We start from the raw sequence: 27,520 nt of genomic DNA on the forward strand, positions 1-27,520 counted from the left end.
ACACCCGGCTAATTTTTGTATTTTTAGTAGAGATGGGGTTTCACCATGTTGGCCAGGCTGATCTCAAACTCCTGACTTCAAGTGATCCACCCGCTTTGGCCTCCCAAAGTGCTGGGATTACAGGTGTGAGCCACCGTGTCCGGCCCACTTTTAATTTCTTTCAGGAACTTTTCCTCTGCATTCACAGCTTGGCTACCTGCTTGGCGCTGAAGGCCAAGCTTTCCATTAGGGTATCTTGGCTTTCGACGTGCCTTCCTAACTAAGCTTAGTCATTTATTTCCAGCTTTTGTTTTAAAGTGAGAGATGTGTGACTCTCAACTCTTCCCTTCACTGGACTCCTTAGAGGCCATGGCGGTGTTACTCATTGGCCCAATTTCAATATTACTGTGTCTCAGGGAATAGGGAGGCCCCGGGAGAGGGAGAGAGGTGGAGGAATGGCCAGTTCCTGGGGCAGTCAGAACACACACATTTATGATTAAATTCTTAGGTGGGTATGGCTCACGGTGCCCAGAACAATTACAGTAGTAGCATCGAGGATCGCTGACCACAGATCACCATCACAGATAGAATCCTGGTTAAAAAGTTGGAAATACTGAGAGAATTACCAAACTGTGACAGCAACACGTAGTGAGCCCCTGCTGTTTGAAAAAGGCACCGACGGACTTGATGCAGGTTGCCACAAACCTTCAATTTGTAAGAAACACAATACCTGCAAAGCATCGTCAAGCTAAGCACGGTGCCCGTGTAGATCAGTTTGGGAAATAATTGGCATCTGAACCAATCTTGGGTCCTCTTGTACAGGGACCGGCAAACTGGCCCACTGCCTGTTTTTGATGACTCATGAGCTAAGAATGGGTTTTACATTTTTTAATTGTTGAGAAAAAAATCAAAGGCAGAAAACTTCATGACACATGAAGATTATATGAAATTCACATTTCAGTGCTCAGAAATAAAGTGTTAGGGGAACAGGCCGCACTAACGGGATTCAGTTACTATGTGGCCGCTCTGAGCCGCCGTGATGGGGTTGAGTATTTGTGATAGGGACAGGAAAATCTCAGTTTTTTTCCTACTCTCACACATTCAACACAGAACACTTCACCTCTGGTCCCTGGAATGTGTGTGGGCTTTCTCCCCACCAGCGGCCAGCCGGTTATCCAGTGATGTAGCCCAGTTTTGACACTGCTTACCTGGAGAGATTAGGTTCTGCAGCTGAAGGGCTGAGTTCCACAAGATTGTCTTCACTTATCCTGCCTGAGCCTCCCGAGTCGCTGGGATTACAGGCGCCCACCACCACGCCCAGTTAATTTTTGTATTTTTAGTAGAGACTGGGTTTCACCATATTGGCCAGGCTGGTCTCAAACTCCTGACTTCAGGTGATCCACCCGCCTTGGCCTCCCAAAGTGCTGGGATTACAGGTGTGAGCCACCGTGCCCAGCCAAGCTTGTTATTAACAAGATCAATAAACTGAAATTATAGCCAGACTGACAAAGAAACAGAGAGAAGCAACAAGTAACCAACATCAGGAACAACAGATGGGGCATCACTGTAGATCCTACTGACAGGAGAAGTGTGGCACAGAAAAGGGCTTGGTTGGACAAATGTACAAGGGTTGTTAAACATATAAAGTGCTAAAAAACCTATAGTTATTCATTCTGTTACTTGTTGACAGGTAAATATTTTGTGGAAAGTATTTGTTTAGTTTTTGAGATGGAGTCTCACTCTGTTGCCCAGGCGGGAGTGCAGTGGCACAATCTCAGCTCACTGCAACCTCCGCCTCCCAGGCCCAAGCAATTCTCCTGCCTCAGCCTCCCAAGTAGCTGGAACTAAAGGCATGCACCACCATACCTGGCTAGTTTTTCTATCTTTAGTAGAGATGGGGTTTCACCATGTTGGGCAGGCTGGTCTCGAACTCCTGACCTCAAGTGATCCACCCGTCTTGGCCTCCCAAAATGCTAGGATTACCAGGCTTGAGGCATTGCACCTGACCTGTGGAAAGTGTTTGAGTCTGTCATGCCTTATTGAACCAGTAGTGTCAACAGTGAACTTTATTTGACCTTGTGGACTTGACTGTCATCAGTTCTGTGAATTAAAAAAACCTTTTTTAAAGAGATAGAGTCTTGCTCTGTTGTCCAGGCTGGAGAGCAGTGGCACAGTCCTGGCCCACTGCAGCCTCGATCTCCTGGGCTCGGGCGGGAGCCCCTGTGCCTGGCCTAAAGCTGAACATCTTGGCTTGCTCTCCTGTGCAGCAGCTTGATGGCTCGGCAGTGTGAAGTTCTATTGCTTTATTATTATTTATTTATTTGTTTATTTATTTATTATTATTTATTTATTTTGAGACGGAGTCTCGCTCTGTCGCCCAGGCTGGAGTGCAGTGGTGTGATCTCGGCTCACTGCAACCTCTGCCTCCCAGCTTCAAGCAATTATCCTGCTTCAGCCTCCCAAGTAGCTGGGATTACATACATGCACATGCCACCACACCTGGCTAATTTTTGTATTTTTAGTGGAGACGAGGTTTCACCATGTTGACCAGGCTGGTCTCAAACTCCTGACCTCATGATCCGCCTGCCTCGGCCTCCCAAAGTTCTGGGATTACAGGTGTGAGCCACTGTGTCTGGCCTGCTTTTTGAAAAAGCGCCGAAATTGGAAAATTTCAGAATGAGAAGAACCACTGTTGACTGCCATCATCAGTCCACTGGATGACTTGGGAAACTAGTTTTTGCTGCATGAAGTTCTCTACGTTCTTTATGAATTCGTCTTAAAGTACAAGGCACAACCACACTTACTTGCAAAATTTATACGGTGATGAAGTCGTTTTGGCAACAGCTCATGTTTAAATCACAAACTGCTTTGTACAGTTATTGTCAAGAGTTAAAATGAGAGGCAAAGTCTCCATTGCCACACAGATTTGCAGTGAGCTTATTTTCTGGGCTCAAACTATGGTTACAGCAGTGTGTTTGGGACTTTGACGCAAGTACAAGAGAAACATCTACATTTCAAAATCCACTTAGCTGTGTGTTAAGGAGCTCCCACCTGACCTCCAGCCGAGAGTGACTGGACTGTGACGTAATCACATGCTGTAGTGGAGGGCCCCACGACCACCCTCGGGTTCAGTAATTCGCTAGGACTCCTGGAATACAGCAGAGCACTTCTGCCAGGGCTGCAGTTCCTTACAGCAAACGGACGCAGACACACCAGCAGAGGGAGCGGCACAGGGTCTGGGCTCAGGAGAGACCTGGGTGGGCTTCTAGGCTTCTGTCCCAGCGGAGGTGTGGGAGGTGCGTGGATCTAGCAGTGGTCTGGGATGGCAGGCCTGGCGTATTGCCAACCAGGGAAGCTCCCCTGAGCCTTGGTGGCCCAGGTGTTTTTAGTGGTTGGTCAGGTGGGCCTGGCTGAGCACCCGTGTGGCTGCCCTCGGTCCCTCCGTCTCAGCCCCTCCAGAGGTCAGGCGGATGCCACAAGGCGCCACGGTATGTCACTCTGTCAGGGTAGCCTGTCTGAGGCGGCCTGAGGCCCTGGGTGAGCAGATGCTGTTGGCAGGCAGGATGCTCCCAGGGCCCCAAGGTGACCTCCTCGGAGCAGGTCAAGGGTCAGACCTCTCTGGAAGGAAGAGTGCGGGAGGTCCAAGCCTGCTGAGCTGGCCGTTTCCAGGAAGGGGAAAACATACTGGCTCAGTAGCCAGGCTGGCACTTAGAGCTACGCACCTGGGGCTGACAGTGTGCCTGGCAGCCCTGTGTGGAAAGACAGTCACAGAGGAAACACGGGAACGCGCCGTAAGCCGGCACTCATGGATGCACCTTTGTCGTTGATTTTGGTGATAAAAAACATTAAATTTGAACCCAATTAAGCAAAATGTCATCTCCCAAAACAAGTCCTCTCATGAGTGCATCTGTATTATAGAAAGCTGCACTCAGCTTTTTTTTTTGACACAGTCTCGCTCTGTCACCAGACTGGAGTGCAGTGGCATGATCTCGGCTCACCGCAAGCTCCGCCTCCCAGGTTCAAGTGATTCCCCTGCCTCAGCCTCCCACGTAGCTGGGACTATAGGCGTGCACCACTACACCTGGCTAATTTTTTGTATTTTAGTAGAGACAGGGTTTCACCATGTTGGCTAGGATGGTCTCGATCTCCTGACGTGATCTGCCCGCCTCCCAAAGTGCTGGGATTACAGGTGTGAGCCACCACACCTGGCCCGGTTATTTTAATTTCATCAGTTATAAAATATGTGGAAATTGTTATATTAGTCCTTACGTAATATCCTTGGTGTGGCCTCTTGGCCTGCATAGCGTGGAGTATTTACTATCCCAACCTTTATAGGAAGCTCACCAACATGTATTTTAACCCTTGACGTCTCATCTGTTACCATTTATTTAGATCTTTTGCTGATTTTTCTCACCAGTGTTTTGTACTTTTCAGCATATAGATCTTTGCACAGATCTTTTGATCTTTAAACATCTGTAGATCTTCTGTAAAATTTATATTTAAGCATTTAATTTTTCTTGGTGCTCTTGTGAATGGTACTTTTACAATTTTGATTTCTGTTTGTCAGTAGTACATAGAAAGAGGATTTTTTTTTTTTTAAAGACAGAATTTCACCATTGCCCAGACTGGAGTGTAATGGCGTGATCTCGGCTCACCACAGCTTCCACCTCCCGGGTTCAAGCCATTCTCCTGCCTCAGCCTCCTGAGTAGCTGGGATGACAGGCATGCACCACCACATCCAGCTAATGTTTTTTGTATTTTTAGTGGAGATGGGGTAGCTCCATGTTGGTCAGGCTGATCTCCAACTCCCAACCTCAAGTCATCCGCCTGCCTCAGCCTCCCAAAGTGCTGGGATTACAGGTGTGAGCCACCATGCCTGGCCCAAAAGAGGACTTAGTTTTTGATGTTGACCTGTGACCTTGCAAAACTCTTCCTCAGCGGTTTCCATAGCTTTTTCGTAGACACTGGGGATTTCTGTATAGCAAGTCACATCATCTGCATATAGAAAGTTTTGTGTCTTCATATCCAGTCTGTGTGCCTTTCATTGATTCTTCTCATTGTCCTGGCTGGGACTTCCTTGATGGTCCGCAGTAGCGGTGGGAGACAGTGGCGGTGGGAGGCAGTGGCGGTGGGAGGCAGTGGCGGTGGGAGGCGGTGGCGGTGAGAGTAGGTATACCCCTGCCACAATCCCTGATCCCAGCAGAAGCAGCCCTTTTCTCACTGCTGAGGATGATGCTAGCGGTAGGTTTTTTGTAAATGTCTTACCAGGCTGAGGAAGTGCCCTTTAGCTCCTTGTTTGCTCAGAGTTTAATAGAGTATGTGTTGAGTTTTTTCAGATTATACTCTTGCATCTACGGAGATAGCGATAGGGTTTTTCTTACTTAATCTGTGAATATGATGAGCTACACTGATTTTTCAATTTTTTTTAAAATTTAAGTTATATTTAGAGATGGGGTCTCACTCTGTCACCCAGGCTTGAGTGAGTGGTACCATCATGGCTCACTGCAGCCCCAAACTCCTGGGCTTAAGCGATCCTTCCGCTTTAGCCCCCAAGCAGCTGGGACTACAGGCACATGCTACCACACCTGCCTAATCAAAAATCATTTGTTTTTAGAGATGGGGTCTGAAACTCCTGGACTCAAGTGATCCTCCTGATTCCTTGTGTGTCTTTGGTTTTGGTATCGGGGAATGGTGTCCACACTGTCCTTTTCTGTGTTCTGGAAGAGTTGCGTAGAATTGGTGTTAATTTTTCCTTAAATGTTTGATAGACTTCACCAATGAAGCCATCTGGGCCTAGGGTTTTTGTTGTTGTATTTCTGTAGTGTGAATAGGGTTACCTGTTTCTTCTTGAATGAGCTTTGGTGTTTATATCTTTCAAGCAATTGGTTCATTCCATTTAAGTTGTCAAATTCTCTGGCATAAAGTCCTCCATAATATTCCTTGTACCCCTTCTTGTGTCAGTAGGATCTGCAGTGATGTCCCATCTGTCGTTCCTGATGTTGGTTACTTGTGGCTTCTCTCTTTGTTTCTTTGTCAGTCTGGCTATAGATTTCAGTTATTGATCTTGTTAATAACCAGCTTGTAGGCTGGGTGTGGTGGCTCATGCCTACAATCCCAGCACTTTGGGAGACTGAGGCAGGTGGATCACCTGAGGTCGGGAGTTTGAGACCAGCCTGGCCAACATGGTGAAACCTGGCCTCTACTAAAAATACAAAAATTAACTGGGCGTGGTGGTGGGCTCCTGTAATCCTAGCTACTTGGGAGGTTGAGGCAGAAGAATCACTTGAACCCAGGAGGCGCAGAGTTTGCAGTGAGCTGAGATCACGCCATTGCACTCCAGCCTGGGCAACAGGAGCGAAACTCCGTCTCAAATACACACCCAGCTTTTGGTTCCTTTGATATTTTCCCCTCTACTATTTTTGTTTCACATTATTTTTACTGTATCATTTCCTGCCTTCTTGCTTTATTTGTCCGTTTATTAAAGCATAATTTACATTCAGTACAATTCCTTTTATGTGTACAGTTCTGTGAATTTTGGAAGTCCATAGTCATGATACAGAACAGTTCCCGAATTCCCTGCATGTTCTTTCATCTTCCACGCCTTGGTTTTCCTGCGCCAGCAGCTTGTAGGTGGCCCCGCTGCACGCAGCCGTCGTGCCCGCCACCTCCCCCGAGTGGGCCTTCCGGTGCTGCAGGCCCTGTGCTGCCAGGGCGCTTCACTCCTGGCCCCGGCCAAGGAGTCTTCCATCAAGTGGACGGACCCCACCTTGTCTGTCTTTCCTCACTTAAGGGACATTTTCCCCCCAGTTTTTGGCAAGTTTGGTGCATTGTTTCGGATTTAATTTGTTTATCTGGTTTCTTGGAGTGAAAAGTTAGACCATTGATTTGAGACCTTTTTTGAAAAAAAATTTGAGGTATCTACATGTGATGAAATCCGCCAATTTTAGCCAGGCACGGTGGCTCACGCCTATAATCCCAGCACTTTGGGAGGCCGAGGCGGGCAGATCATGAGGTCAGGAGATCAAGACCATCCTGGCTAACACGGTGAAACCACGTCTCTACTAAAAATATAAAAAATTAGCCGGGCGAGGTGGCGGCACCTGTAGTCCCAGCTACTCGGGAGGCTGAGGCAGGAGAATGGCGTGAACCTGGGAGGCGGAGCTTGCAGTGAGCCGAGATCGCGCCATTGCACTCCAGCCTGGGCGACAGAGCGAGACTCTGTCTCAAAATAAAAAAAAAAAAGAGAAAGAAATCCACCAATTCTGAGTATATGATTCAGTTAATTCTAGAGTTTTCACAGCATTGCCCAAGCATGGCCACATCCTGCATTCAGAACACTCTGTAACCCTGACACAGATCTGCAGGCCTCCTGCCACTTCTGCAGGCTTTTCTGCAGGGAACGCTCACTGCTGTGCGTGTCCCCGGGCACCGAGGCTGTGTCCCTCTGGACTCTCCATGCTCCTAGCCCATTGTCCGGTGGAGCTCTGTGTGGGCGTGGCCTCATCTGATGAGCTGGTTTACTCAGGCAGCACGCGGGGCTCAGAAGCCACACGCACAGGCGTGACTTTGCACATGGGTGCCCACACAGGTGCGTCCTCGCAGGTGGGCACCCACAGGTGTGTCCTCACGGGTGTGTCACGTGACGGGTGTGTGCCTGCAGGTGTGTCCTGACGGGTGTGTCACGGGTGTGCACCCATGAGTGTGTCCTGACGGGTGTGTCACGGGTGTGTGCCTGCAGGTGTGTCCTGACGGGTGTATCACGGGTGTGCACCCATGAGTGTGTCCTGACGGGTGTGTGCCTGCAGGTGCGTCCTCACGGGTGTGTCCTCACGGGCATGAGCCTGCAGGTGTGTGCCAGCAGCAGGAGGGAGATACTCTCCAGGCCCCTCCACAGGGTCCTCGCAGCACAGGTTTGGCCTCCATGTGGACGGATAGGCTGGGCTTTTTTGGTGCTGGTCTTGCTGCATGTTGCTGAATCCCAGGCCTGTGTGGGCCTCTGGGGTGATTCCAGCTGAGACAGGCCTCCTGCTCAGTCCTCCCTGCAGAGCTGGTGCAGGGTGGGCTGGCGAGGGTACTCATGGTGCTGGTTCATGAGGATGTGGCCTCGCTGCCTCCCAAGCTGAGCCCCTGCAGCGGCCCCAGGAGGCCTGGAGCATCGGGGTGTCAGCACCGCCAGCCTGGACTTCCTGGGCCTTCCAGAGTAAGCCTCTGGGCTCCGGAAGATTCAGTGGCTCTCTGCGTGTGGAACTGGTGAGAAGGCTGGAGGGCCCCATGGTGTCGTTGCTGAGGGAAGTGTTGTACTCACCTGATGGCCGGTCTCGGGGCACTCCCAGTGCCTGCTGCCTGTTGCTGTCTCTGAGCTCTAGTGAGGGTGACCCTGTCATTCCTAGAGCAACTCTGCCCCATTTCTGAGCCTGCCTGGGCCCAGGAAGCCCCAGCTGTGTTCTCTGTGTAGTTGCTGCTGTGTTTTGGAGGGAAAGATGGGGACCGCTGTGGGCAGGGTGGTGGTGGCCATGTGGCTCTGAGGGTGTAGCATCCAGGCTGGCTGCTGCCAGTGGGAAGGTGTCCCGGGGCTCCCGGCAGGGTCTGGGCAGTGCTGGAGCTGGGCTTCGCCTGGGAAGCTGCCACCTGGCCCCCACAGCTTCCCCAAGAAGGGCCTGAGCCTTTGGGGGCAGCTGGCGTCTGTGAGGATCCAGGATGGGGGCTGCTGGCTCCTGCTGGGAATGGCCCCTCCTGGTGCATCTCCCTGGCCCTGACCCAGCCTGTCAGTCCGTTCTGGTTGCAGCCACCCCTCCCTGATGGTGTGGGGGCTTCGCTTCCTCTGTTTGTTCCTCGCCTGAGAGAGCAGAGGTGGGGGTGGTGACACTGCCCTGCCTGAGCCCCGGGTCTCTGGGCAGCGGGAGGTGGGCCTGGGTCTGGCCTTTGGTACCACAGGTGACCCTCTGCTCTGTCTGTTGCTGTTTGCAGACTACGTCTACTTCGAGAACTCCTCCAGCAACCCATACCTGATCCGGAGGATTGAGGAGCTCAACAAGGTACTGGGTGGCCCTGGCGTGGCTGCAGGGGGTAGTGGGTGAGGGCTACGCCAGCTCCTGCCCTGTGGGTGGCCAGTGTGGGTGGCCCCCTTTTGGGGCTGACCTTGGACTGGCCACTGTGCAGGCCCTTCAGTGACTCCGTCCACTGTCACCTGCACCCTGGCCCCCGCTTGGAGAAACTGAGTGAGGGGCCTGCTGGCCTCGTGCAGGACCCAGCGCGGCTGCCCTGAGCTGCCTGCCCTCTCCACACTTGGTCTGTGGGCGCTGGGTCCCCTGAAGATGCCAGCGTCCCCTGGGGAGCCTGAGCAGAATGGCATGATTCTGAAACCAAGCAAAGGCCTCGGTGCCCCTGCCCTGCCCAGCTCCCAGCAGCCGGCCCTGCAGGGCTGTGAGCTCTGCCCTGACCCCTGAGGTGTCTGCGTGGCTGGAGGCACCCTCCCTGGTCACTCAGGCAGCCCTTGCTCCCACCTGGTTCGTGTCTGCCATGAGTCCTTGGCAGATGCTTGTTTGATCGGGGACGTGGTTGTGCCCATGCATTGAGCCTGGCAGCACCAGATCCTTCCTGGGGGGTGGTGACACATGGGCCCCTCAGCCCCAGCCACTCCCGGCCTCCACCGCCTCGGCACAGCCTCCGTCCCGTCAGCTTGGGAGACAGAGCTGCAGATGGCTGTGGAGGTGCAGGGCACCCGCACACCCTGGGAGCCTTCTCGCTGTCCTCAGGGATGGTGGGTGGGTACCCCAGCCTCCCTTCTCCTCCTGGTTGGAGACTTTCTAAGGGTGTTGAGGGAGGGCAGGTCGTCCCCACCAGTGGACACATGGTTCCAGCAGAGAGTGGGGTGAGCTGCTCGGTGCTTCATAGACCTCTCTGTGCCTGCCTGCAGGGCTCCCGAGCCCCCGAACCTCTGGAGCCAGTGGCCTGATGGCTGCCTTCTAGGAGCCCCGCCCACTCCAGGCCTGGGGCACCCGGGCCCTTGGTGTTCCGTGCTGCATGCTGCAGGCTTACCTGTGAGAAGCTGCCTTCCTGGACATCAGGCTTGGTGGCAGCGGTGATGTGGGATTCTTGGAATCAGAGGGGACAGGGTGGGGAAGGTTAGCATGCCACCTCTGACGTAGCCATGCTGGGCTCTGGGCTTCCCTGGCTGTGCTTGTCAAGGGCCTTTCCCTGTGGCATCTGCCACCACCTGGGGCCGAGGAGCGTGGGGTGTGACGTCTGCTCCCCTGCAGCTTCCTGGGAGGTCTGAGGGGCAGGCCTGTTTGTTGGAGGCACGGGCAATGATCCAGGTGTCCTCTGAGTCCGTCTCACTGCCCCTGCTGGGCAGGGCCTGCCCGCCTGCAGAGCAAGGCCACTTGGACTCTGGGTACGGCTGGAACGGGTGCTGCTCCTGTGAACTGAGCCTCCCGAGTGCGGGGCTGGAACAGGCGCTGCTCCTGTGAACTGAGCCTCCCCAGTGTGAGGCTGGAACGGGTGCTGCTGCTGTGGCTGGGCCTCCCGATTGCGGGGCTGCACCTTACACATCACAGCATGCGGACTGTAGGGAAACTGAGGTGCGGAGGGAGGTTCCTCAGCTGAGTTGAACCATGGCTCGGGGAGGCCCTGGGTCCCTCCTGGTCCGTGTAGTGGAGGGGCGGCTGGCAGACGGCGCTGCTGGCTCCACACAGCCAGCTGGCAGGCAGCCTGGGGTGGGAGGCTGCAGTGCCTCCGTGGGCGCCTGGCCGAGTGCCACTGCTGGGAGGTGCCACAGCTGAGAGGTGCCACTGTCGGGAAGGTTCCCTCGTGCCGCTTCTGGCTTCCACGTGCAGACAGTAGACTGCAGGCGTGTGCAGGTGGGGGCTGGCTTCCGGCCCTTTGGCGATGTTCAGGTACAGATGTAGCATTGCGCACGCTCAGAGCTGTCCCCTTTGTCCTAGCACTCCCTCCTCCTCAGGGCCAGGGCCACATGGCCTGGACACTTGTCCGTCTCTGGGTAGGACACCAGCCTGTGAGGGGCATGACTACTGTCTCAGACAGTTCAGGCAGGGCAGCCGACCCAGACGCTCACCATGTGGAAAGGAACCCGTGGGCCTGTGACACAGCGTGGCCAGTGCCCTCCACACCAAGGAGCTCCAGGCGGGGCTTCCAGGTGGGCGCAGCTGGTTGAGTGCAGACCTCCCCTCTGTTCTCTGGCCTGAACGCCCCCTCAAATAACAAGAAAGGGGTGCTGGAGCTCTGCACCCACAGGGCAAGGAAGGTGGGAGAGGAGGCGCCACTGGGAGGTGTGGGCACAGCTCAGAAGGCAGCCAGCCGGATTGGGCAACCTGAGAGGCCCCGGCCCTGGCCCGGGTCAGGGTCGGGAGAACAGGAACCATGCTGACGTGTGGCTGGCAGTGCAGAAGACAGGTGGAGGACCCGTCTGGGGGTCAGGTGAACCTGCAGAACCCTTCCCTGGGCTGGAGCAGTGGACTCAGAGGACCCAGATTTGGGGCACTAGGCCCAGGCCAGCACGGTTCATGCGGGGGCTGCAAGTGGGGGTCACCTGGCTCATGGGCTGTCCCCTGGTGGGCCCCCGTGCCCCTCTTGCCTCCTTGGCTCCCAGGACCCTAGCAGCCAGACTTCTAAAGCCCACAGACCCAGCTGCTGGCATCGGGGACCCAGCAGGATGCCCGCTACCCCAGCGCCTGTGGGTGCAGCACATGCAGTGAGCTGTCCAGCACCTGGGAGTCTCCTGGTGACCAAAAGTCACAAGATGGTTGGGGAGGGCTTTTGACATGAAGATCAGTCGGCAACGTGAAAATGGAACTCAGGGCCGGGCGCGGGGCTCAGCCGGTAACCCCAGCACAGGGAGGCCGAGGCGGGCAGACCGCGGGGTCAGGAACTCAGGGCCAGGCACGGGGCCTCAGCCGGTAATCCCAGCACGGGGAGGCCGGGCGCCGGGGCTCAGCCGGTAACCCCAGCACTGGGAGGCCGAGGCGGGCGGACCGTGGGGTCAGGAGATCGAGACCAGCCTGGCTAACTCGGTGAAACTCCATCTACTAAAAATATACAAAACTAGCCGGGCGCGGTGGCGGCGCCTGTAGTCCCAGCTACTCGGGAGACTGAGGCAGGAGAATGGCGTGAACCCGGGAGGCGGAGCTTGCAGTGAGCTGAGATCCGGCCACTGCACTCCAGCCTGGGCGACAGAGCGAGACTCTGTCTCAAAAAAAAAAAAAAAAAGAAAAAAATGGAACTCAGAGGAAGGGCCAGTGCAGAGAACAGAAGGAAACTAAAGCAAAACAAAGCCCATGAATGTTCTCAGAGAAAGGGAAGGGATCCATCCTGGGATGTGGTCAGATGAGAGGAAAGCTCTTGACACTTGGGTTAGGAGAAGTAACAAGTGGAATGAAAGGACCAGGTGATAAAGTTGAGGTTACCACCCAGAAGATGGGGCAAAAACAAAGAAACTAGGAGAGGAAAAAAATCAGACAATCAGTCCATTGGTCCAATGTCCAGTTAATAGCAGAGAAGAAGGAGTGAACACAGAAATAAAGAGGGGCCCCTTCAAGGTGTATTTAAACTGTTAGAACATGGGAGAAGAAATGCGTTTAGAGGAAAAGCAGGTCACATACAAAGGCCTGGAGTCAAACCCCACTTTGCCTTTCGGCAGCCACGTTCGGGTGTGGAGGCTCCAGGCCCAGCCAAGCCCCATCTCCCGGAAGGCAGATGAGTGAGGTTTCCCGACTGAGGCCTCGGAGTGCACCCCTCCACGCCTTTCCACCACGAGCAAGGCGCACCTTCCTCCCGCCCAGGAGGACGCGGTCCCCGGTGCGGGTAGCAAGCAGGGTGGACGCCAGCTCTGGGAGGGGTCTCCCGGGCGCCCTGATTGAGCCCTTTCCCTTCAGGAGCTCTGCTGCCGAGCACTTTAGGGAAGAATCAGCGATGATTCCATGAAAAACTAGGCAAGTGGAGAAAACGAGACGATTGTTAACCTCGGGAAGCAAAGCTGTTCAAAGGAAGAAAAGAAAGAATGGCCTAGTGCGGCCTCACCACCTTTACCTGTGTGTGCAGGAGTGCCTCAGAACAGACCCCGAGCGTGGCTGAATCCACCGTGTGCAGGAACACGACGGAACAGAACAGACCCCGAGCGTGACTGAGTCCACCGTGTGCAGGAACACGACAGAATAGAACAGACCCCGAGCGTGACTGAATCCACCGTGTGCAGGAACACGACAGAACAGACCCCGAGCGTGACTGAATCCACCGTGTGCAGGAACACGACAGAACAGACCCCGAGCGTGACTGAATCCACCGTGTGCAGGAACACGACAGACCAGACCCCGAGCGTGACTGAATCCACCGTGTGCAGGAACACGACAGAACAGACCCCGAGCGTGGCTGAATCCACCGTGTGCAGGAACACGACAGAACAGACCCCGAGCGTGACTGAATCCACCGTGTGCAGGAACACGACAGAACAGACCCCGAGCGTGACTGAATCCACCGTGTGCAGGAACACGACAGAACAGACCAGACCCCGAGCGTGACTGAGTCCACCGTGTGCAGGAACACGACAGAACAGAACAGACCCCGAGCGTGACTGAATCCACCGTGTGCAGGAACACGACGGAACAGAACAGACCCCGAGCGTGACTGAATCCACCGTGTGCAGGAACTCGACAGAACAGACCCCGAGCGTGACTGAATCCACCGTGTGCAGGAACACGACAGAACAGACCAGACCCCGAGCGTGACTGAGTCCACCGTGTGCAGGAACACGACGGAACAGACCCCGAGCGTGACTGAATCCACCGTGTGCAGGAACACGACAGAACAGACCCCGAGCGTGACTGAGTCCACCGTGTGCAGGAACACGACAGACCAGACCCCGAGCGTGACTGAGTCCACCATGTGCAGGAACACGACAGAACAGAACAGACCCCGAGCGTGACTGAATCCACCGTGTGCAGGAACACGACAGAACAGACCCCGAGCGTGACTGAGTCCACCGTGTGCAGGAACACGACAGAACAGACCCCGAGCGTGGCTGAATCCACCGTGTGCAGGAACACGACGGAACAGAACAGACCCCGAGCGTGACTGAATCCACCGTGTGCAGGAACACGACAGAACAGACCCCGAGCGTGACTGAGTCCACCGTGTGCAGGAACACGACGGAACAGACCCCGAGCGTGACTGAATCCACCGTGTGCAGGAACACGACGGAACAGACCAGACCCCGAGCGTGACTGAATCCACCGTGTGCAGGAACACGACGGAACAGACCAGACCCCGAGCGTGACTGAATCCACCGTGTGCAGGAACACGACGGAACAGAACAGACCCCGAGCGTGACTGAATCCACCGTGTGCAGGAACACGACAGAACAGAACAGACCCCGAGCGTGACTGAATCCACCGTGTGCAGGAACACGACGGAACAGACCCCGAGCGTGACTGAATCCACCGTGTGCAGGAACACGACGGAACAGACCCCGAGCGTGACTGAATCCACCGTGTGCAGGAACACGACAGAACAGACCAGACCCCGAGCGTGACTGAATCCACCGTGTGCAGGAACACGACAGAACAGAACAGACCCCGAGCGTGACTGAATCCACCGTGTGCAGGAACACGACGGAACAGACCCCGAGCGTGACTGAATCCACCGTGTGCAGGAACACGACGGAACAGACCAGACCCCGAGCGTGACTGAGTCCACCGTGTGCAGGAACACGACGGAACAGACCCCGAGCGTGACTGAATCCACCGTGTGCAGGAACACGACAGAACAGAACAGACCCCGAGCGTGACTGAATCCACCGTGTGCAGGAACACGACGGAACAGACCAGACCCCGAGCGTGACTGAATCCACCGTGTGCAGGAACACGACAGAACAGACCAGACCCCGAGCGTGACTGAATCCACCGTGTGCAGGAACACGACGGAACAGACCAGACCCCGAGCGTGACTGAATCCACCGTGTGCAGGAACACGACGGAACAGAACAGACCCCGAGCGTGACTGAATCCACCGTGTGCAGGAACACGACGGAACAGACCCCGAGCGTGACTGAGTCCACCGTGTGCAGGAACACGACGGAACAGAACAGACCCCGAGCGTGACTGAATCCACCGTGTGCAGGAACACGACAGAACAGACCCCGAGCGTGACTGAATCCACCGTGTGCAGGAACACGACGGAACAGACCCCGAGCGTGACTGAATCCACCGTGTGCAGGAACACGACAGAACAGAACAGACCCCGAGCGTGACTGAGTCCACCGTGTGCAGGAACACGACAGAACAGACCCCGAGCGTGACTGAATCCACCGTGTGCAGGAACACGACGGAACAGACCAGACCCCGAGCGTGACTGAGTCCACCGTGTGCAGGAACACGACGGAACAGACCAGACCCCGAGCGTGACTGAATCCACCGTGTGCAGGAACACGACGGAACAGACCCCGAGCGTGACTGAATCCACCGTGTGCAGGAACACGACGGAACAGACCAGACCCCGAGCGTGACTGAATCCACCGTGTGCAGGAACACGACAGAACAGACCAGACCCCGAGCGTGACTGAATCCACCGTGTGCAGGAACACGACGGAACAGACCAGACCCCGAGCGTGACTGAATCCACCGTGTGCAGGAACACGACGGAACAGAACAGACCCCGAGCGTGACTGAATCCACCGTGTGCAGGAACACGACGGAACAGACCCCGAGCGTGACTGAATCCACCGTGTGCAGGAACACGACGGAACAGAACAGACCCCGAGCGTGACTGAGTCCACCGTGTGCAGGAACACGACGGAACAGAACAGACCCCGAGCGTGACTGAGTCCACTGTGTGCAGGAACACGACAGAACAGACCCCGAGCGTGACTGAATCCACCGTGTGCAGGAACACGACGGAACAGAACAGACCCCGAGCGTGACTGAGTCCACTGTGTGCAGGAACACGACAGAACAGACCCCGAGCGTGACTGAATCCACCGTGTGCAGGAACACGACGGAACAGAACAGACCCCGAGCGTGACTGAGTCCACTGTGTGCAGGAACACGACAGAACAGACCCCGAGCGTGACTGAATCCACCGTGTGCAGGAACACGACGGAACAGACCAGACCCCGAGCGTGACTGAATCCACACAGTGATCCTGGAGAGTGGGGTGCATGTGTGGGAAGGGAGGCCTGGCCTGAGGCTCCGAGCTGGTGGGAACCTGACTGCGGAAGAGCCTGGCCCCACGGTCCCGGCTGCCCAGATGGGGCGGCTGTGGTTGTGTGTCCTTGCAGTCTTCATGGCTTGCTATGTGACATTGGATGGTCTGTGTGTGTCACTGTGATGAAATGTGGATGTAACCTGTGGTGGAGTATGTCAGGGACACAGGAGCCAATAGAGTGAGAACCCAGCGGCCAGAGTAGGGACAGCGTGACCTGCAGGAGGGGTCAGGCCACACTGGATTGTGACTTGAAGCAGAGCATGGCGGTCCTGGGTTCACACCACTGTAGTGAGCAGATGCAGATCCGACGGGGAGAGGAGATGCACGTCCCAAGCAGAGGAATTCCACTGTCGAGAATGCCCTGCTTCCGGGCAGGCCGTGCAGAGCAGCTGAGCACTTTTCTCTTTATTCTTTCTTTTTGTTGTTGTTTTTTTGAAACAAGGTCTTGCTCAGGCTAGAGTGCAGTGGCACAATCTCAACTCACTGCAGCCTTGACCTCCCGGGCTCAAGTGACCCTCTCACCTCAGCTTCCCAAGTAGCTGGGACTACAGGCGTACACCACTGCATCTGGTTATTTTTTTTATTTTTATTTTTTTTGAGACGGAGTCTCACTCTGTTGTCCAGACTGGAGTGCAATGGCGAGAAAAGTGCCTGGCCACTTCTCTTAGAGTTAATTTGGTTTAATGCTATAAATGGGCTGGGTGCGGTGGTTCACTCCCAGGAGATCGAGACCAGCCTGGGCAACATGGTGAAACCTCGTCTCTACAAAATGTTTTTAAAAAATTAACCAGATGCTGTAATCCCAGCACACTGGGAGGCCGAGGTGGGTGGATCATGAGGTCAGGAGATCGAGACCATCCTGGCCAACATGGTAAAACCTCGTCTCTATTTAAAATACAAAAATTAGCCAGGTGCGGTGGCGGGCGCCTGTAGTCCCTGGTACTTCAGGAGGCTGAGGCAGGAGAATGGTGTGAACTCGGGAGGCGGAGCTTGCAGTGAGCCGAGATTGTACCACTGCACTCCAGCCTGAGCGACAGAGCGAGACTCCGTCTCAAAAAAAAAAAAAAAAAAAAAAGCCTGGCATGGTGTAATTGGATTGTAGTCCCAGGAGGTGGAGGCTGCAGTGACCTGAAATCACACCGCTACACTCTAGTCTGGGCAACAGAGTGAGACCTTATCTCAAAAAATTGAAAAGTTATGTGAGACTGGGCGCTGTGGCACACCTGTAATCCCAGCACTTTGTGGGGCTAAGGCAGGCAGATTGCTTGAGGTCAGGGGTTCCAGACAGCCTGGCCAACATGGCAAAATCCCGTCTCTACTGAAAATACAAAAATTAGCTGGACGTGGTGGCTCATGCTTGTAATCTCAGCTACTCGGGAGGCTGAGGCAGGAGAATCCCTTGAACCCAGGAGGCGGAGGTTGCAGTGAGCCAAGATCGCGCCACTGCACTCCAGCCTGGGTGACAGAGTGAGACCCCATCTCAAAAAAAAAAAAAAGTTATGAATGGTAGTCCATGAGGCACTTGTACCGTGGTTAGAATCACAGCATAATTCTTGAGGTCACAAAGATGTTATAAAAGCTCGTTCCAAAAACATACCTTCCTCTGCGGGGGCGTTTTACAGCAGTCAGCCAGGCCAGGTGGGGGCGCCTGTGGCTGCTCCAGGAGGGTGATGGGAGGGCTGGTCCCACACGGGGGTCCACGCTGCATGGGCTGCTCGGGCTGTGGCTGCTGCACAGCTCACCCAAGAGGGACTGGGATAGCTGGGCGTGGGCTCCCGGGAGCTGACTGAGGTCCTGTCCAGTGTGGCGGGGCCTTTTCCTCATTGGGACCCTGGTGTTCTCAGGTGGTACACTGGGCTCTGGAAGGGAGGGCGGATGGAGACACAGGTTGAAGTTGGGTGCGCACGCCCACCTTCTCCCCCCGGGATAGACCCATGGGGTCCAGAGCTGCAGGATTTGCTCCATTTGTGAAGTGCCCTGCTGGAGTCCTGAGGGGTAGTGTGGTGACACCCGCAGTCCTGGGATGGCAGGGGCCGGCCTTGGAGCCCCTCCTGGGAGCTGTGCAGCCCGGGTTTGGTCGCGTTTCTCAGACGCCCCTGCCTTGCTGTTACAGACAGCCAATGGGAACGTGGAGGCCAAGGTGGTGTGCTTCTACCGGAGGCGGGACATCTCCAGCACCCTCATCGCCCTGGCCGACAAGCACGCAAGTGAGTCCGGCCTTCCCCGGGGTGGCCGCCTGGCGGGAGGGTCCGCCGGGGAGGGCTGGCGGGGTCCTTCTTCCCTAGGGTCCGTCCTCGGGGTCCTGGCCTCGTGGGGCCACCCTCTGCCCAACTCGCTCTGGCCTCTCTTTCTCTCCCTTCCACGGTGGGTGGGGGTGTCCTGGCTCCGTTTCCTCGGGGACTGGGCAAATGAACTCCTCACAGGCCCCTCCGGAGCGGTGTGCCTCTCACTGGCATCCTCTGTGAGCTTGTCACGGGGTGTGGCTGGGTGTGGCATCATTGGTTGAGGCTTCTTTTTTTCTTTTATGATGACTTCTGGAGACTTTTCAGGCTGGTGGGACCCTGCTGCCCACACCTGCCACTGTCTCTTGCCTTTTAATTTTGTGAAGAGGCTTCTGTTGGCATTCTGAGTAGTGTTTTCAGGAAAGCAGTCCTCTCCTTATTCTTTACAATTCAAACTCCAATTCAGTAAACTGGCTGGAAGGGGCTGCTGTGGCCAGCACAGTGTGTGGGAGGAAGCCACTGGCTGCATGGGAATGCCCTCAGCCTTGGGGGCCCAGCTCCTCCCCTGGGAACAGGTACTCACAGGTGATGGAGTCTCCCGCACCGGGGGACGTCGACTTCAGAGCCAGGAGCCAGAGGCACCCCCACGCCCTCCATACGCTACTGACACAGGGCCTGCCGGGCTGGGCCCACCTGCACCAGACACTGTGGTGCCCCCACTGAGGCCTCTCGTGTCGGTGGGGGCAGGCGCGAGGGCTGTTATTGGCTTCCGCTCTGATACATCAGCTGAGGTGGGATTTGAGCCCAGGCTGAGGCTGTGGTCTGTAGGGTGACGTCTCCCAGTAGGTGAGGCATGTGACTGCCCGAGTACCTGTGTTGCTGGGGTGGGCCAAGGTCCCACCTGTAGCCTCCTATGACCCCTAATGGGGTGAGGTCCAGGGACTGTGATTGGCAGTGGGTCAGGTGGGAGGACCTTGACATCTTCTGCCCCTGTCCCAGTGCTGTGGGTGAGGGCAGGAAGCCAGCCCAGGCAACCTCCCCCTGCCCTGGGAGGGGCTTAGGGGCAGGACAGACCATCCTGCCACCAGTGTCTTGATCCTGAGCCTTTGCTGGGAGTCCGCCAGGGCAGCGCTCGTGGAAGGAAGGGTCCCTTAACCCCACTGCCTTGCCCACTGGACAGCTGCAGCCTTTCCTCGGCACCCAGTGGATGCGGACATGAGCTGCCCTGGGGCAGTGCAGCTGGGCTGGGCCCCTGGGTCCACTCTGGACACCGGGCTGTGGGGCCTGTAGTGGCCCAAAGGGAGCTGCCAGTTGACCATGGGCTTCCTCTGGCTTCGTGAGGAACTGGAACCTCCTAGCTCTCTGCTCAGAGGAGGGGAGCATTCAAGGTGGGGCATGGTGACCCTTGACCTCTGACCTCAAAGCCTGTGTACTCCACTGGTGCGCACTCCAGGCACCAAGGAAGAGAGCTGGGGATGTTGAAAGTCCACAGGCTGCACATTCTGGAGGGGCGTTTGGTGCGGCCCTTGGCCCTGCAGGTGCTGGACGCCAGCCAGCAGCACGGCTGGTGGTTCTTGGTGTCGGGGACTGACCTATGTCAACTCTGCAGGGAGTGGGAGAAGCAGTGGTGGGGAGCGGGCCGGCGCTGGAGAAGCAGTGGTGGGGAGCGGGCCGGCGCTGGAGAAGCAGTGATGGGGAGCGGGCTGGCGCTGGAGAAGCAGTGCCCAGGCTGAGCGGGCTAGCGCTGGAGAAGCAGTGGTGGGGAGCGGGCCGGCGCTGGAGAAGCAGTGGTGGGGAGCGGGCCGGCGCTGGAGAAGCAGTGATGGGGAGCGGGCTGGCGCTGGAGAAGCAGTGCCCAGGCTGAGCGGGCTGGCCCTGGAGAAGCAGTGCCCAGGCTGAGCAGGCTGGCGCTGAAGAAGCAGTGGTGGGGAGTGGGCTGGTGATGGAGAAGCAGTGCCCAGGCTGAGCGGGCTGGCGCTGGAGAAGCAGTGCCCAGGCTGAGCAGGCTGGCGCTGAAGAAGCAGTGGTGGGGAGTGGGCTGGTGATGGAGAAGCAGTGCCCAGGCTGAGCGGGCTGGCGCTGGAGAAGCAGTACCCAGGCTGAGTGGGCTGGCGCTGGAGAAGCAGTGCTCAGGCTGAGCGGGCTGGCGCTGGAGAAGCAGTGCCCAGACTGAGCGGGCTGGCGCTGGAGAAGCAGTGCCCAGGCTGAGCGGTCTGGCACTGGAGAAGCAGTGCCCAGGCTGAGTGAGCTGGCGCTGGAGAAGCAGTGGTGGGGAGCGGGCTGGTGCTGGAGAAGCAGTGCCCAGGCTGAGCGGGCTGGTGCTGGAGAAGCAGTGGTGGGGAGCGGGCTGGCACTGGAGAAGCAGTGGTAGGGAGCGGGCTAGCGCTGGAGAAGCAGTGCTCAGGCTGAGCGGGCTGGCGCTGGAGAAGCAGTGCCCAGGCTGAGCGGGCTGGCGCTGGAGAAGCAGTGCCCAGGCTGAGCGGGCTGGCGCTGGAGAAGCAGTGCCCAGGCTGAGCGGGCTGGCGCTGGAGAAGCAGTGCCCAGGCTGAGCGGGCTGGCGCTGGAGAAGCAGTGCCCAGGCTGAGCGGGCTGGCGCTGGAGAAGCAGTGCCCAGGCTGAGCGGGCTGGCGCTGGAGAAGCAGTGCCCAGGCTGAGCGGGCTGGCGCTGGAGAAGCAGTGCCCAGGCTGAGCGGGCTGGCGCTGGAGAAGCAGTGGTGGGGAGCGGGCTGGCGCTGCAGAAGCAGTGGTGGGGAGTGGGCTGGCGCTGGAGAAGCAGTGCCCAGGCTGAGCGGGCTAGCGCTGGAGAAGCAGTGCCCAGGCTGAGCGGGCTGGCGCTGGAGAAGCAGTGGTGGGGAGCGGGCTGGCGCTGGAGAAGCAGTGGTGGGGAGCGGGCTGGCGCTGGAGAAGCAGTGGTGGGGAGCGGGCTGGCGCTGGAGAAGCAGTGGTGGGGAGCGGGCTGGTTCTGGAGAAGCAGTGGTGGGGAGCAGGCTGGCACTGGAGAAGCAGTGCCCAGGCTAAGTGGCCGCAGTGTGGCCCTGCCAGTCTGTGTGGCCTGGGGAGTCAGGTGCCACCGTTGAGTTGGGCATGTTTATGGCTTGCCCAGGGCGCATCCTGTCTCTGTCCTCTGGCACCTGGGAGCACAGTGTCCCTGCTCCAGAGAGTCTGTATCAGTGGTTTTTTAGGGTACGGTGTCCCCCTTTCCTGAGGTTCTGCTCTCAGACACCCCGGAAGATGGCCTTTTGCTAGGAGGGCCCCAGAAGGGGACTCCAGACATAATGTGATTAGAGGTATCAGAGGGCGGGTTTTCCAGAAGGGCCTTGTTGGGGCTGGTGGGACTGGGCAGAGAGCAGCAGTGCCCCCCCAGGTGCCCAGCCCAGCCCCTTTGGACGGTGCTCCCTGGAAAGCTGCATGGCGGCCCTTCTGCAGGGCGTTCCTGTGAACTGACAGCCCAGCTGCAGGGAGCAGGCATCATGGGTGACGGGTCTGCCGCTGGTCCAGGGGCTCGGAGCGCAGCCCCACTCTTGCCTGGTGACTGGGCCTTGTGGTGATTCTGCAGGGCCCACATCCCCGGGGTTGTGTACATCTGTGCGTTTCTCCTGCTCGCTCTGTGAGCTCATGGCAGCCCGGGTGAGGCCCCAGCTGATCCCAGGGACAGGTGTGAGGACACTCCGGGAGGCCTCTGGCTCTTCCACGTCACTGCCTCCACCCAGTCCCTGCTGGGGCGTCCAGCCCACAGTGCAGGCCTCAGGGTGGAGGGTAGACACCGGCCAGGCTGCACTGCGGCCCCTGCGGCAGAGAAGACCTCACCCCGGCTGGCTGTGAGTGTGAAACCTTTTACAGACGGAACGACAGGGAGAAGGGAACGTCCCTCCTCAGAGCCCCCCAGAGCAGGTGTGGGGGCCCTGGAGACCACAGCCTAGAGTGGGTGTGAGGGCACAGCCTGGGCCTCGTCCTGAGCCTGGGGCTGCCATTCCCTGGGCCTCATGCTTAGGGGTGTATCCAGGGTCCGAGGGAGGGTTCAGAGTGTGGGCGGTGCAGGGTGCACTGGCCAGCCCCGCCTCCTGCCTGGGTGTTTCTGCCTGTTGGCCTCCTGAGGAGCTGCAGGCCTACTTCGCCCACATCTCCGACAGGCTGCACCCCGCAGCCCTGTTCTGCTGATCGGGGCACTGGTGAGATGGGAGTCTCGGAGTCGCTGTGGGCTTCTCTCCAGGATGGGTCGGTGCGCTGACGGGGCCTGGCATAGGGCGGGCGTGAACGAACGCCAGCCTCTGGTCTGGGATGGTGTGTGGGCCTCTGGGCCCTGGGGATTTCTGAGTTGAGGGTGCAGTTTGCTTGTGGGGCCCCAGGAGTGGGAGCGAGTGAGGTGTGTTGGCCTGGGATGCTGGGACTGGGGCTACCCTGGTCAGCCCTGCCCTGTTCTATGGACCGGCGGGAGGTGAGGCTCAGCAGGCAGACACCCCAGGCTTCTAAGGCCCAGATAGGGCCCGCTCAGAACAGGCCCAGCATGGCTGCTCCCAGCCTCAATCTGGGAGTGCCCAAAGGAGCCAGGACTTCCTGCAGGCACCACAAGGGGGCCGCAGAGAGCGAGCAACCCGGCTGGCTGTGGTCCGGTCTGGGGACCTCGGGCTCAGAGAGCCGGCAGGACGCTGAGCGGGATGAGTGGCCCACTGGCGGCCGGTGCTGGGTGTGCGAGGGGACGGTGGGGAGCACCACCACACACCCCCATTTTGGGTGTTATAAGAACCCTACTTGGGTTCCTAGCACAGGGCAGGAATGCCCATGCTGCTGGCCCACGGCCGGCCCCGGCCTCGTCTGGACAGCCTGTTCTGGGAAGCCGCGATGGAGTGAGAGCAGGGGTGGTCGCTGGACAGGGGCCCTCCACAGCCAGGCTTGTCTGGGCTCTTCCCAAAGAGGCTTGGCACCGGGTGGGTGGCGGCCGAAGTGGGGGGACGTTGAGGCCCAGATGATCTTCAACCGGGTGGTCTTCACACCCCACCGGGAGGCCTGTGGCCCCCGTTCTGCCCTGCCCCCTGGTGGCACAGCCCTCGGTCCGGGCCCTGGGCAGGGAGCAGGCCGCTGCTCTGCGCTGACCGTGCTGCCGGGTGCTGTCTGTCTGTTATATAGCCCTGTCAGTCTGCTATAAGGCCGGACCGGGGGCGGACAACGGCGAGGAAGGTAAGAGCCGGCCTCCGCAAGGAGGGCGTCCTCCTGTCTGTGTCCCTGGGCTGGGGGCGGCAGCGCCGCTGAGGGACAGAGTTTGGGCGGGCTGCCTGCATGCCTGCGCCCTGCGCCCGGCCAGCCCAGCTGAGGAGGGGCCCTCCCTTGTGTCCGGCCCACAGCCCAGACTTGGTGCAGCCCCGGCCTGAGGGTGACCTGCTGGTGTGGGAGGTCTGTGGTGGGCTGTGTGGGGCTGTCTGGTCACAAGATGGGGAGGGACAGAGGGCAGCTGCCCCTCGCCCTCCTTACCTGGGCACTTGGCAGCCACCGGCTCCCCTGCTCCTTTTGCTCTTTTGTCTGCTGCTTCTGGGGCTGGCCCAGACCTTGTTCTCCCTCCTCCTTCCATCTTCATGCCCTGGGGAATCTGGGCCTTCAGGGTGCCTGGACTTAAAGGGCACATGGGCACCAGAGTGTCTGCAGGGGTACCTGCCAAGGAGTTGCTGGGCCGCCATGGGGTGGGGCAGCGGGACAGTGTCCAGCAGCAGGAGGACGCGCACCTGCCAGGACGGGGCCTCCTGCGTGCTGGCGCCGGGTGGGGCCGGTGGGGTGGGCTTTGGTCTGGCAGCGTGTATCTGCCGTGGTGCTGACAGGGGCTCCTTGTCCTTCAGGGGAAATAGAAGAGGAAATGGAGAATCCGGAAATGGTGGACCTGCCCGAGAAACTAAAGCACCAGCTGCGGCATCGGGAGCTGTTCCTCTCCCGGCAGCTGGAGTCCCTGCCCGCCACGCACATCAGGTAGCCCCCAGCAGCTCCTGCCCTGGGCCCCTCGGGCTGTCCTCGCCCTTCCAGCCTGCCCGTCCTTCTTTTCCAGGGGCAAGTGCAGCGTCACCCTGCTCAACGAGACCGAATCGCTCAAGTCCTACCTGGAGCGGGAGGTGAGGCCCAGCCTGGCCTGGTCTGCTGCAGCCAGTCCCAGGCCACTGTTTCCTCCACCCGTGACCTCTGCTGGCCTGGGCAGCGGGGACGATTTTCCCTCCTCCCTCTAGGCCCAGGCTGTTCTGGAGGGAAGCGGGGATTGCGTCCTGACAGCCACTTCCGGGTGTCCTAGTGTGCAGCTGCCCCTACCCTACGCGCCCAGAGTTGTGGGCCAGGAGCACAGGGCTTTTTCCTCTTGCCACTGCCTCCCAGACAACCAGCGAGGGGAGGTCCCCCTGGGGAGGGTGTGGCTGAGGCATATGGGGGCAGGGGCCACCTGGGTCTTCGTAGGAGTCTTGGCTGGTCCCTCCTGGGCAGTGGGCAGAGTCCTGGTAGGCCCACCTTGGGGGTCACCTGTGATTATACTGTGTTACCTGCCATATAGCATCCCCCAAGGTGTGACAACCAAAAAATGTCTCTAGACAGTGCCATACCTACCTGGGGAGCAGTGTCGCCTGACGGAGAGCGGTGGCACTGAGGCTGCTGTGAGATGCAGCTAACGGGAGGGTTGGGTTTCCGAGGCCACGTGGGGCCAAAAACGTCTGGAGCGTGTTGGTTCCCTGGAGTGCCTGTCATAGTTGCAGGGCACACCTGCCCAAGGGGCAGGCCCATCTCCAGGCCTGGGGCTTGGCCTCTCACAGGCTCTGCTGCCACCTGGCTGGAGTCTTGTGGCCTGAACACCCCCAGTGTGTCCAGCCAGCCCAGATGCAGGTTGCTGGATGAGGCCCTACCCTCCCTGTCCTAGGGGGCCTCATCTCTGCCGTGGCCATCGGCACTCTGGCGTGGGCTCTGAAGGATCCAGGATGGCCACGGTGTGTCCCAAGCTCAGTCCTATACTACCCCTGTGGCCCCAGTCCCCATTCCCACCACACAGCCTGGAAACAGGCATGAAGTGGCTCAGCTCGGGCTGTGGTCGTGCCCCAGGCCTTAGCTCAGAGTCATGAGCAGGCAGAAAAGAGCAGGCAGAAAAGAGCAGGCAGAGAAGAGCAGGCAGGGCTCGGCCCGGGGTTGTAACACATGCCTGGCGCATGGGCTGGGCTCGAACCCTCTCAGGCTGCCAGACCAGCTTCCCAGAAGGCTGAGCCGCAACCTGCTGGGCATGAGCAGAGTCTGTGGGGTCGCCGTGAATGCCCCGCTCAGGAAGGAGGAGTGCCCTTACTGACAGAGCCACACAGAGAGGGTGGGGCTGCAGAAATGTCTCTGTGGACACAGAAAATGTGTGTTAGCAAGAAAGGCCTGCAAGGAAGCAGCAGGTGCAGTGACAAGCCTGTATGCATCGCATCAGCCCTAGAAACGGCCGGGTCGACGCTCACGAGGGGACGAAGCAGGCTGCGCAGGCACCCCGAAACCCTGCTGCTGCACGACGCAGCCTTTCCCCGCCTTCACTTTCTTTCTTTTTTATTGGGACAGAGTTTCGCTCTTGTTGCCCAGGCTGGAGTGCAATGGTGCGATCTCGGCTCACTGCAACCTCAGCCTCCTGGGTTCAGGCGATTCTCCTGCCTCAGCCTCACGAGTAGCTGGCATGACAGGCGTGCGTCACCACGTCTGGCTCATTTTTAGTAGAAACGGGGTTTCACCACGTTAACCAGGCTGGTCTCGAACTGACCTCAGGTGATCATCCCGCCTCAGGTGTAATCCCTCCCACAGTGCTGGGATTACAGGCGTGAGCCTCTGCGCCCGGCCACTTACCTCTTTTTTCTTACCTGGGGTTTCTGAACAGCCCCAACGTGGGAATTTAATGTAACAGGCTCAGGGTGAGTACACTTAGCACCCAGCAGAAGCTTGCGCCACTGAGCCCTGGGGGATTGTGCCCCTGCCTCGCCTCAAATAACCCTCACTGATGAAGTCCTGACGAACACGGACTCACATCACAGATAAGCAGGAGTGCAGAAACATCACACAGCGGTCACACACACACCCAGGCCCTGGCCGGTGGAGCAGTCCGGCACCAAATAGAAACCATGTGTGTTTATTAATTTAAAGAAATAGGCCGGGCGCAGCGGCTCATGCCTATAATCCCAGCACTTTGGGAGCCCAAGGCCAGGGGAATCACTTGAGCTCAGGAGTTCCAGAGCAGCCTGGGCATCATAGTGAGACCTCAACTCTACAAAAGTAAAAAAAATTAGCCAGGCGTGGTGGTACGCACTTACTGTTGTCCCAGCTACTCGGGAGGCTGAGGTGGGAGGATTGCTTGAGTCAAGAGGTGGCAGCTGCAGTGAGTCAAGATCGCACCACTGTACTCCAGCTTGGGTGACAGAACAAGACCCTGTCTCCAAAAAAAAAAAAAAAAAAGATCCAGGCAGAGTAGGAGCTGAGGCTGAGCCTGGCAGCTGGCCTCTGGATAGTCGTGTCAGTTCGAGAGGATGAAGGCCCTGCTGCAGCATGGCTCGTGGTCACACATGGAACAGGTGTCATGCTGGACTTTAAAGGTAGCTCTTGAAAGAAAAAACGCAGAGTAGCTTTCAGAATAGGTGAGAGGGAGCCCGGCACGGTGGCTCACGCCTGTAATCCCAGCACTTTGGGAGGCCGAGGCAGGTGGATCACCTGAGCTCAGGAGTTTGAGACCAGCCTGACCAACATGGTGAAACCGTGTTTCTACTGAAAATACAAAACATTAACCGAGTGTGGTGGCGGGTGCCTGTAATCCCAGCTACTTGGAAGGCTGAGGCAGGAGAATTGCTTGAACCCAGGACGCGGAGGTTGCAGTGAGCCGAGATCGCGCCATCGCACTCTAGCCTGGGCAACAAGAGCGAAACTCCGCCTCAAAAAAAGAAAAAAAAGGCAAATAAGTCATGGTTTTTGGGCTGCAGTCGTATCCACCCTGCCTTGGTAAGGGCTTGTGGAGCCTGGCCCCGCCCCTGTAGCTGCTCAGAGGCCCCGCCCCTGCTGACCCTCAGCATGTCTCCTCCGGGCAGGGTCATGGGGCAGGTGCATCCCCCGGTGACCCTCGAGGCCCCGCTGTAGGCTCCTCCCGG

General features: G+C 57.7%; 2 protein-coding genes and 1 long non-coding RNA gene across 53 annotated transcripts in view; 1 reads left to right on the forward strand and 2 right to left on the reverse strand.

Annotated features, from left to right (window-relative positions):
• On the reverse strand, positions 1-27,023 carry LOC144330485 (uncharacterized). The gene is made up of 2 exons (XR_013396711.1): positions 26,571-27,023; positions 1-93 (listed from the first exon to the last, which is right to left on the reverse strand). It is a non-coding gene; the product is annotated as an uncharacterized LOC144330485 (long non-coding RNA).
• MTA1 (metastasis associated 1) overlaps positions 1-27,520 on the forward strand; it is a 55,519-nt gene that overhangs the window by 11,652 nt on the left and 16,347 nt on the right. For 34 of the 50 annotated variants that reach the window (XR_013396663.1, XR_013396666.1, XR_013396667.1 and 31 more), the window contains exons 2-6: positions 8,947-9,014; positions 18,305-18,398; positions 23,538-23,588; positions 24,239-24,365; positions 24,442-24,505. Coding sequence is in view for 16 of the 50 variants with exons in the window: in XM_077942103.1 (XP_077798229.1) it covers positions 8,947-9,014; positions 18,305-18,398; positions 23,538-23,588; positions 24,239-24,365; positions 24,442-24,505 (404 nt within the window). In the remaining 34 variants the exon portion in view is untranslated. The remainder of the gene's footprint in view (positions 1-8,946; positions 9,015-18,304; positions 18,399-23,537; positions 23,589-24,238; positions 24,366-24,441; positions 24,506-27,520) is intronic. The other 16 variants (XR_013396669.1, XR_013396670.1, XR_013396668.1 and 13 more) reach the window with 1 other exon arrangement.
• Positions 13,020-17,687, reverse strand: LOC144330472 (uncharacterized). 2 transcript variants are annotated; one of them, XM_077942049.1, is made up of 2 exons: positions 16,120-17,687; positions 13,020-16,017 (listed from the first exon to the last, which is right to left on the reverse strand). In XM_077942049.1, exons 1-2 carry the CDS (start codon positions 16,269-16,271, stop codon positions 13,020-13,022), a joined length of 3,150 nt encoding a protein of 1,049 aa, XP_077798175.1. In that variant the 5' UTR covers positions 16,272-17,687. The 2 variants fall into 2 exon arrangements, with proteins under 2 accessions (XP_077798175.1, XP_077798176.1); XM_077942050.1 differs by having other exon boundaries at positions 13,043-15,916.

The sequence above is a fragment of the Macaca mulatta genome, chromosome 7, assembly GCF_049350105.2.
Source record: "Macaca mulatta isolate MMU2019108-1 chromosome 7, T2T-MMU8v2.0, whole genome shotgun sequence".
NCBI classification, from domain to species: Eukaryota; Metazoa; Chordata; class Mammalia; order Primates; family Cercopithecidae; genus Macaca; species Macaca mulatta.